General features: G+C 44.9%; 1 protein-coding gene across 2 annotated transcripts in view; it reads left to right on the top strand.

Moving 5' to 3' along the window:
- Positions 1-852: 852 nt before the first annotated feature.
- The window catches only part of LOC102569346 (putative N-acetylated-alpha-linked acidic dipeptidase), a 49,953-nt gene continuing 39,756 nt past the window's right edge, over positions 853-11,049 (top strand). The window contains exons 1-4 of one of the 2 annotated variants that reach the window (XM_019496404.2): positions 853-997; positions 2,324-2,432; positions 5,944-6,130; positions 6,953-7,054. In XM_019496404.2, the coding sequence (XP_019351949.1) occupies positions 883-997; positions 2,324-2,432; positions 5,944-6,130; positions 6,953-7,054 (513 nt within the window). In that variant the 5' untranslated portion in view covers positions 853-882. The remainder of the gene's footprint in view (positions 998-2,323; positions 2,433-5,943; positions 6,131-6,952; positions 7,055-11,049) is intronic. The other variant, XM_019496403.2, reaches the window with a different exon arrangement.

The raw sequence follows: 11,049 nt of genomic DNA, 5'->3' as shown, positions 1-11,049 counted from the left end.
TGCAGTGGCAGCAGCGTGTCTAGACAGGCAGTGCTGAAGGCATCACTTGACCTCATGGCTCATTATAGAATCACAGAAAGTGAGGGTTGGAAGGGACCTTGGGAGTCGCCAAGTCCACCCCCCTCAGAGCAGAACCAGCCCCAACTACATCATCCCGGACAAGGCTTTGTTTGGCTGGGTCTTAAAAACCTCCAAGGATGGACAATTCACAACCTATTTGGGTAAGCTGTTTCAGCACTTTACTACCCTCTTGGTGAGAAAATTCTTCCTAATATCTAACCGAAACTCCCCTTGCTGCAACTTCAGACCATTGCGCCTTGTTCTGCCACCACTGAGAACAGTCCCGCTCCACCCTCTTCCCTTCACACAGTTGAAGGCTCTATTAAATCCTCTCCGTCTCCTCTTCTCTGGGATAAACGAACACATCCAGTTCCCTCAGTCTCTCCTCATACATCACGGCCTACAGCCCCTCGCCATTTTCATTGCCTTCCCGGGGCCTCTCTCCAACTCCTCCACCTCCTTTCTGCCATGAACGACCCATGGCCCTGTAGCCTGGAGGGGCACGGCAACCTCCCGCAATTGCTGTCCGCAGCGTGGGGGAAGCCAACCTGGACACACGCTCCGCTCCAGACCTGGCCTCACCAGTGCAGAACAGAGGGGAAGAATCAACAAGGCACCCCCTGGTTCCCTGCTTCATCCCGCGGGGGTGAACCCGCCCCGAAGGACGCGCCTTGCTTGTTTTCGCGCGTCCAGCTGAAGCGGAACAGCTGCGCCGCCCCGCGGGAACACACGTGCGGCCGGGACCGCCCCAGCGAGGGGCGGCTGCGCTGGGCGGCGCCGGAGGCGGCCCGGGGCCGGGGCCGGGGCCGGAGGAACGGGGCCATGTGGACGTCGCTGCGGCCGGGCCCGGGGCTGCTCAGCCCGCAGCGCGGCCGCCGCTTCTGGGCGCTGGTGCTGGGCGGAGCGGCCGCGCTCTTCCTGCTCGGCTTCCTCGGCGGTACGGGCGGGGTCGGGGCCGGGCTGCGGGGCAGCGGGAGGCTTGCAGCGGGCTCTGGGCAGGGGAAGCCCCTTTGCCTCTCTCTGCTCTGCTCCTCTTGTCTTTTTTTGAACGAAAGGCTGCAGCTGGGCTTGTTTCCCAAACCGCCCACGGAGATGAAGCCACAAAGCTGCTAAGGCAGGGACAGGACGGGCAGATGCAGCAACTTGCTGGGCTGGAGCAGGGAGGGACACGTGCAGGGAGGACCAGATTTTGGTCCCTTTGCTTGGGATCGTGTCAGGTAGCGCTTTTGGCTGCCCTGGTTCCCCTCCTTCACCCGGGCAAGTTAGGGAGTTATGGCTGGGTGGAGGATGGTTTGCATAAGGATGAGCCTGCCTCCGGCTGGGGCTTGGACTCGGTGGCTTGCGTGGGTCCCTCGCAGGTCTGCTTCTCTGCGAGTCCTGCAGTTCCATACGCACAAGCCGGGGAACCTGCACAAGCTTGGGTCTCCGGGTTTAAAAAGAGCGTGGATGGGGGAAACCTCCCTCCCCCACGAATGTTTAAAAATGCCTCCATCCATGTGTGGAGGTCTTACCCCATTTATTGTGGTTTAGGGTACTGGAAAGCCTCCATCATTTTTTCCTCCTATGAAAAAGCACTTGCCATGTTCTGTGGGTGCCAGAGTGCTCCTGCTGCGTGCGTGCTGCCCAGCTTCGTCTTGTCTGCGTTTTGAAGCTACCCCAAGCGATATCTTCTGTGGTCACACAGCTCTGGGTTTTTGTTTTCAACTAGAAATGGAAGCCAGAAACCCTATTCCCCAGAAGTGCCCCTGGGAGGGCAACTTTTTCTTTGCTTTCCCTTGTAGAATTGATATTTTATTTAAAAACAAGCAAACAAACAAAAACACGGTAAAAGAAAGCCAGAGCCTGGAGTAACAAATAGAGGCAAGTTGCTCTATTGCCTTGTACTTTATACCCTTGATTTCCATGCACCTTTCCAAAGCTGCTGTCTTTTTCCTGAGATGAACTGAAATTGATATGGTTCATAGCTTGATGACTTGGTATTTATGGGAAAGTACTTACAATTCAAGTAGGCTGTACTAAGGCACAGGGTGGATATAATATTTGCTTTCCTCCTGTTCCTTTTCACCTACCTGTCTAGGCTAGGAGCTTTATTTCTGTGCATTTCTCCACCATGCCAAAACTCTGATCTTGAGACACCACTAGTACAGAAACAATAGTAAAAGGCACAGTAAAGCCTTGAGGTGATAGCGGTGAAAACTGCATGTACCGTAAAAATAATGTTTTCTCAGCGTTTTTCATTACTGTACTTTGGTGTGTTTTTCAGGTTGGATTGCAAAGCCCACTGAGAAGGTAGCGGCCGCTAGTTCTCATGACAGGATGAAGAAGGCATTTATGGCTGAAATGAAAGCTGAAAACATCAAGAAGTTTTTATAGTAAGCAAAGTATATGCTTAGCTCGCCACAAAAATGACTTGGGGATGACTGGGATTTGTGGACAGACTGCTAGCTAAAGGTTGTGTTCAGCTATCCCAACGTGAGCCCTGCTTGCAGATGAAGTCTGTCATGACTTCTTTTATCCCTTTCCAAAGGAGGAAGGTCCCAGAGATTTCAATATGTGTAACAAAGTGTCTTTGTGCAAGGTGGTGGTGAGCCCTTCCCTGTCGACAGCCTGGCTCCCTGTACTGGGGAGTGTTTTCAGGAAAAAACTGGCATAAGCTTTCAAGAGTGATCTAGGAATTGATCAGGGATCCAAATTAAGCATGTAAGGATTCACATGAGTGGAAAGAAGAGAAAAAACAGATTTTCCTTTAAGACTCCCTGTTGGTTAGACTGTCCTGTCTGTCTCTCTGACCATCACCTCACACTTCCCTTGGTTATGGCCAAATAACTTTATCCCTTCATTTCCTGGTCACATTTTACTTCTTTCCAGGAAAACTCTTATTCCTGGAACTCTGTTCCTGACATGCCTCTGAGTTCTGCTCCTAAGTAATCAGAGTAGCCTGAAAGAGCATCTAGACTTGGGGTAGATACCAGCTAGTTGGTCCAGTTGTCCCATTACAGTTCTCACACCTTCGAGTTCCTTCTTCAGATCCATGTCTTCCAAAAGGCATATTCACTCCCAAGTCCCCAGAGCATGTTAACAAACAGGTGGGGCTAGATCCTGTCCCACTTATTGGGTGTCCAAGGGGCTGTAGGCTCCTAGAGATGATTCTACCCCACCCTGTTCAAGTCCCTCAAAACCCATTAATGCATCTGTTTTGTTAATGCACCCACTATCTTACCTTTAAGATCATAGTAGCATAGGGCTGGAAAGGACCTCAAAACGTCATCTAGTCCAACCCCCTGCTCAAGGCAGAATCGTTTCTGCCTAAACCATCCCATCCAAGTGATGTCCAACTTGCCCTTGAAAACTTCCAGGGATGGAGATTCCACTTTCTCTAGGTAGGCTGTCCCAATGCTAGAAAGTTTCTCCTAATTTCTAACCTAAACTTTCTCGGCTACAGCTTGAGGCCATTGCTGAATGGCCACAGACAGAAAGCCATCCCTTTCCTCTCTGTAATTGCCCTCCAAGTATAGGAAGCCTGTTACTAAATCTTCCCTCAGTCTCCTCTTTTCCAGACTAAATAACCGTAGTTCTTTCAGCCTTTCCTAGTAAGTCTTTGTCCCCCCAGGCACTTAATCCATTTTCTTGCTCTGCTGGACTCTTTCCAAACTGTCCACAACCTTCTTGAAATGTGTGGTCCAAAACTAGACACAATACTCCAGGTGAGGCCTTGCCAGGACTGAATAGAGCAGAAGAATCACTTCCCTTGATTGCGCTTTCCCTTGATGCTCCTTTTTAGTCTTAATACTCCTGTAAGTGTCATAAAAAAGCAGCCAGAAGAACTCCCCTTTTGGATTAACTGTTTTTTCAGGGACTCCAGCAAGGTGGAGAAGAATTGCACTTAGATGCCCAAGTCTACCTACATGACTATAAGGTGAAATGGAATCTGGCCCATAATGTTCACACTACTCTTGTCCTTTTATTGCAGCCTAGCTGCTTTATTGCTAGCATCTCCTGAAGAGTCAGACACTCATGCGAAGGCCCCACAAACCTTTCTTTAAAAAAAAAAATCTATAATAGTCCTTAATTTCTGTAATTCATTCCAAAACTTTAATTAGGGGAAAAAGTGAGATGCATTTACCACTTTATCTAAGGTGATCATGTAAACTCATTAGTTGACTGCGAATGGGGTCCAGCACTTATCGGCAGCTTTTATTTATTCCAGCCAGGAACAGATCAGAAACCTTATTACTTGTAATTAACTTTCAGCGTAAACAAAAGTATCAGTGATTTAGGAATAATCCAGGGATTCTGCTGTTGGGTTTAATTCTCAGCCAGCTATAAACCATGTTGTTATGACTAGGTTTAAATGTTCCTAGAAAAACATTCCCCACAGATAAGATGATGGCAAGTCTGCTGATTTAATTTTAAATGCACTTGCCACAAACCACTGCAATTATTCAGTTAACTTGAAGGTGCTTCCTCTTTACTCTGTAATGACCATGCTGTGGACTAAAACTAAGAGACCAAAAATTCAGGAATTAATTGGAAATAAAATCTTCACCCTAGTTTTGGTTATTACCAAGCTGACAAGGCTGCTAAACCTCCTTGTCCTGGGTTTGCTTTCTGCTATCACTACACCCGCAGGAAGTATTGGTGCCTCAGTTTCTGCATTGCAGCCAACTCTGAGATGGAATGTGGCAATTATATAATGACAGCACTGAATAACAGTTTAGGGCAAGAAATAAGGGAGAACAGGACATCCAGTTCAGACCTCAGTGAGAACAGGAGAGAGTTTAATTACTTAAACTGGACCTCAGCCAAAAACACCAGCTAAACAAACCCAACTCTTATTAAAGCTGTCTTTGGATCTTTAATGATTGAAAATGAACCTTGGTTCTTCATGCTATCCGGAAGACGACACCTCCGCAGGAACAGTGCCCCCAAAGGCCATATTAGGACACAGACATAGAGGTATGTGAAGGAGAAAATGACGATAGCCAGGAGCACTCTTAATAAAGTAGGAGAACATTGTTCTTCCAGAGTACTCGATTTGATGACTTGGTTCTCAGTGTTCTCTGGAACAGAAATAAAAGGATTTTTCCCCCACCATTATATCCCCTATGCCCTAACCCCAAAGCATCTGTTCTTGGATCGTCTGCATAAACAATCTTTTCAGACTATGGGCTTCGTACAAGCTTTTTAACAAGCTGTTCACCAAGCTTGTTTACCAGATATTATCCATGTTGTGTGGTCAGTTCTCTCAGTCACAAGTTTGGTTTCCTGTTTATATGACTGAATCTTTTTTAAACAGATAAACAACAAAGAGTGGACATGCAGGCACTGTGCATTTCTAGACAGATGCACAAGTATGTGCCAAAACTCACGAATAACTGAAAATTGTATAAACCCTCTAGTCCCATGAATAGGAGCAAAGCACCTTTACAGATCAGATTGATAAGTACATATGGAAAGTTCAGCTGTAGTACCTAGCTCTTCTACAGCACTTTCCATCAGCGTACCTCAGTACATTGCACAAAGGGGATCGGTAGCATTATGCTGATGTTGGGTATGGGGAAGCTGTGAAATAGAGGTGAAGGTACCCAGAAGGCCAGTAGGAGACATGATCTAGTTCCTGAGTCCCACATCAGTATTCCGGCCTTTAAGTCATCCAATGTCGAAAAGGAAGCAGTAATAATAGTTCCAGGAAAACTTTCTGTTCTATTATCCATCATACAAACTTCAAATACATAGATACTGAAATAACAAGAAAGCTGATTGAATTTGAATGCTACTTCTCTCTCTTCTCTGTTAAGACTGACGTGTTTCCAGTGAGATCAAGACAAATTGCTTCCAATTACAAACTCTGACTTCTACCATTGATTGCCCACTTCTTTCCAGCAATTTCACTCGACTTCCTCACCTAGCGGGAACAGATGAAAATCTGCACCTGGCGCAGCAAATCCAAACCCAGTGGGAGATATTTGGATTGGATTTGGTTCAGCTGACTCATTATGATGTCCTGTTGTCTTACCCTGATAAAACAAATCCCAACTATATCTCTATCATTGATGAGCATGGAAATGAGGTAAAGAAGATGTCCCTTCTTGCAACTAGTTAAGCATCACCTTCACATATTACTCAGGGATAGGAAGCTGTGGGGTGGAAGTGGGGAATTTATTCTCCACTCTGTTAGGGGCATACTGTAGGAAAATTATTTTGGGCCACGTCTAAAGCTCTTTGAAATCAAAGATTTTGTCAGTGATTTCAGTAGGTGTGTGTCAACAGTTTGTATACCTTACGTTTGCCCATAAATAAATTCCTTATAGAAAAATTGGGGGTGACAGTCCTCCCCTATAGCTGTAGAGCTCCCTTGATCAAAAGAAAACTGTGCAAGTGTTCATTATTATTTTATTTTTACAGTACCTTTCTGATCAGAAGGAGAAGAATGATTGTATTAAGATGTGTTACTTGGATTCATCTGTTATTTAGTATAGGTATTTTTGTGTTGTAAAGGGTGTGTGTTAAGGGTTGGAGCACAGGACTTATGAAGGGCCTATGCTAGCAAAAACCAGATGTGTAGCTTGCTACAAGAGCAGCTTCTTCATTGATGGGAGCTCTAGCATAGACAAAATGTAAGCATTTTTACCAGTGTGTTGTCTAACCCTGCACTAATATAGCATGTGCAGAGAACCATTCAAGTGAGTGCTGTAGGAGGGTGAAGGGGTCCACCTACATGTTTATCTTTGTATGATTATGCCCTCTTCCTCCAGACTGGACCTGCATGCCCAGTGCTGATCAGGAGGAAAGTTGGGGAAAAAACATAGATCTTGTCTAACCATAATTACTTAAGGGATGTGTCCATTCCTTTTTCTAATGCCTGTATCTCTTTTTGCATCCTTCAAACTAGATCTTCAATACGTCGTTATTTGAGCCCCCACCTCCAGGATATGAGACTGTTAGAAATGTTGTGCCACCCTACAGTGCTTTCTCAGCCCAAGGCCTGCCAGAGGTAAAGAGAACACACCTGTGACACTCCAGGCACCTCCCCCTATGCTCAGAGCACAACATTGCGTTACCTCTACTGTGGAAGTTATAGACCTGGTGTGCTGGGAGAGTTTCAAGTTAGGAAATTATATTATTCTATTCAGTTTTTTCTCTAGCTTTAGTTGATGGTTGGGGGTTTTGTGTGTCTGGTTCTAGAAAAAGTTTAAGGCAGATAGCTGCTACATGGCATTGCAGTTATCACAGTAAATATAAATCAATATTTTCAATCTATTATATCAGCCAGTGCTCATCTTATGGCACTGCTATGTCACTCCTAGAAAGTACTAGACTTCCAGACATTGGAGAAAAATCATTTGGCATTAATTATGGGCCAGAAATCCTGATGATTGAGCCTGGAGTGGAAATAATTAAGAATTGGGCCTCTGTGCATGCAGGAAGGGTGGTTGTCCTTTTGGTAGCCTTCCTTCGGGCTGAGAGCTTACAGCTGTGTACCATGGGTTTCAGCCATTCTCAGCTAATATCAGAGGGTAACTAGTCCAGGTCTGGGATTTTGTAGGCATAAACCGAAGAGTCATGGTTAAACCCCTGGCTAATTTTAGACCCTCAAACTGAATGACCTCAATGTCCTTGCTTAGCTGATAGCCAAGAATAATAACAATAGCATTATTAACTGGTTTTCCCTAAAAGCACTGATCTGTGTTGGATGTCAAGTGGCAGCAGCAGTGGGAAGCTCTGAAAGTGGTCATGCCCAGGAGAATGTGCATGTAGCACTCTCATATAATAGTGCACCACAATGTCCTGTCTACAGCCCAGCTAGCTGTGCTGTCCATTGCAGAAAAAAAAAGTTGAGAAAGCTCTGTGGATCAAATCCTGTTCCACTTCTTGGGCGTCTAAGTGGACTTAGACCCCAAACTCAAATGCTAACAGACCCTTGCACTTTAGAACAGGGTGCAGCTTGATCCTTTTTATGCCTCCCAGTTTTCACAGGCAGGTCCAAAGGACAGACCTTCCCTTACAAGCTGGTGCTCACAGCAGGAGTTTTCCGGCACTGTGTCCGTACCACTCATTAATGGATTTAATCAACAGTGTGCAAGATTAGAAAGGAGCTGTTTGTGCATAATGCCTTCCTTGTCTATTTAATTCAGGCTGCTACTTCCTAATCTTGTGCAGTTTATTAATAGGCTGCACAAGTCTAGAAAATTAAAGGTATTCTGTTTACAATTTGCTTTATTAACCTGGAAAACTAGGCCAGAAGCTCTGTTCAGCGGGGTATTTTCAGCTAATGAGAATTTCTAGAATTGTAGCAAGACATTTGCAACCTAATTTATGGTTCATTAATGGATTCTGAATTCCAGACATAAAGCAAGGTCCTGAAAGAAAAATATGATAACTATATCATTTTACTTGGCTTTCCGTTAACTAAACAAAGTGATAGGAAGCAGGGGGAGTAATAACTAAAGATGAAAGGTTGAAGCTTCCTTAAAAATAGTTTTAATTAATGACATGGATGCCATTTCAAGAGAAACGTGAAGCCAGATTGTCTCTTCAAGAATCAGATGTAAATTTTTCTATACTATAGGACTGTGTTGACTAAAGCTTCAGGCATATCACTAGCACTGTTAATAGAAGAGTACTCCAAGATGCTGCTCTGTTCTGTAAATGGAAACCCATGCGGGGTTTCCTTTGTGGGATACACATTTTTCCACCCCGTTGTTTATTAATTGCATTATGTTAGCACCTAGGCTCCAAACAAATCAAGGCTGCATTGCGCCGGGCACTGAAGGAAGAATATTTCCTATGCCCATAACTTTTCAGTCAAAATAGACAAGCAGGTAGAAGGGAGGAGAAAGGAAGTACTTGCCACCATTTACAGATTTCTCTGTACCCCACATGGCAAGCAATGATAGTCTGTGGTGGAACCATGAGGCATTTAATATCGAGCCCTAGTCCAGGGCCCAACATCAAACTCATTCTCACCAAGAACCAGTCTAGCCTGCCTGAGTACTATTTGCTAAGAGGCCACACAACATATAAAATATTTGCCAGTCTTTGGAAAGTATTGCTTTAAAAAAATGTTGTTACTCCAGCTGCACAGTATACAAAGTTGTTCACTTGAATTACACTTTTCACTGGCATGCCCTCTTTGTTTTACAAACTGTTTTATTTATATACCAGAGAGTATTTTCTTATAGGGCAAATCCTGCTTGCCATGCTTCCCTGATGCACACCTGAGAGCTCTCATGAGTTGCTTGTTATAGTTTTGTTACTGAAGAGGATTGCTCTGTCCCTGCTGGAATTTTCCCCTCTTTTTTCACCCGCATCAGAATTAACACCTCAGATATGTAAAAATACTTTGGAAGATGGAACTTATACCTCTGAATCTGGCCCATTTAACTATAACTAAAAGAAAAACCAAGGCAACTTGTTCTTTTAAGCTATCGACGTGGTCTACAATCTGAAGCAGTTGCCCACTTGACCAGTAAGCACCGACAGAAACACAGCCTAAGACTATACTGAGTTCCACCTTTAGCCTATCTGTTGCTGGAGCAAGCAACTCAGTCCTAGTCCTGATTTTCAAGGCATTCAACAGACTGACATGATGTACTGCTTCAGAAATTACCTACTTATTCATGCCCTTCCAGGGCAGCCATGTTTCACAGGAACGAGATAAATGGATTGACCCAGGATAAGACTCTTGAGTGCAGCATTTTCAGCAACAAGAGCCCCCATAGTGAAATGCCTCAGGACTCACTGTACTGTGTGGGTCTCAAAGATATGGCGGGCAGGCCAGATCTGGCCCCTAGAGCCATTTCACTTGCCCCTTAGTGATCTTAGAAGGGCCAGGAATCAGAGGTGGTGCCCACCACTAAATTTCCAGCTACAGAGTCCCAGTGGGGATACGTGATGATGACAAAGGTGTGAATAAGAGGCATGTTAATCCCCACACTACCTTGCTCACCCTGCTGCTGCTAGGTTTGGATCTGTCTTGCAAGGCTCCTCATGGTCCAGATCTGGCTTGGGTACCAGGGTGAGTTTGACACCACTGCCGTACAGGATCATTACACTATTTCTGACACTGGCCAATACTAGATGCTTCAGAGGAATGGCAAAAAATGCTAAGTATGCTGGTTATGGTATAAGCTGCACCATGGGTCTCACTTTTAAGTCTTGGAGCATGAGATTTCTTATCTTATTCAGAGTTTGTAGTCATTGATAATGTTGGATGATCCTGATATCCTTGAAACCTTGTTCAGTTTTTGGCCTTCATGGCTTCCTGTGGCAGGAAGTTCCACTCTTCAGACTGGGTGACAGAAAGTTTCTTTTTCTTGGTTTTGAATTTCACTGATTATCTCCTTGTTCTTGTCTTATGAGACATGGAGAACAAAACCACCTGTAATTTCAACATGTGTGGGGTTGTTTGGCTTCTGGTTTGAGGGCATTCTCGGTGCACTTGGGTCATATTCTAAAATTTTACCCACCACAGTGAAAGCTAAACACTTAAATGAGGGGTGTGGAGGGAGTCGGACAACCAGAGACATAATCACTTGCCTTCCTGTGCTGGTGCATTAAGTAAAGCATCTCCACTCCCAGTGTCACAGTAACATTAGTAAAAGATCGCAAAATGACTGTAGGTTGTTAATTTGTCTGTCCAGTGCAGACAGATATACCGTACCCAAAGGCTTAATCTGGCCCCTTTCCTCAGTGTTTCATTTATTATGCAAACAAAGCTATTGCCCAGTCCTCCTACAAGCCACATTCTGGGGAGTCCCTTATCCCAGGGACTGTTAAAAGAGCCAATCTGTTTACAGTCATTTTCCTTCTAAAGTAAACTCTTTCAAGCCCTGCAGGCATCATCTGAGCCTTTTCTCAGATGGGTCTGATAATCCCTTCTGCCAGACCCGAAGTACCTTTTATAGGAGTTCTTAAAAGAGGTCTGTCTCAAAACAATGCGGGCTGCCCCTGAGTGTGCAAACCGCACTGCTGTGACTAATTAAGAAG

The sequence above is a fragment of the Alligator mississippiensis genome, chromosome 1 (assembly GCF_030867095.1).
Source record: "Alligator mississippiensis isolate rAllMis1 chromosome 1, rAllMis1, whole genome shotgun sequence".
Lineage (NCBI taxonomy): Eukaryota > Metazoa > Chordata > Crocodylia > Alligatoridae > Alligator > Alligator mississippiensis.
Note: the sequence above shows the minus strand (reverse complement) of the source record. Positions and strands in the feature narration are given on the sequence as shown.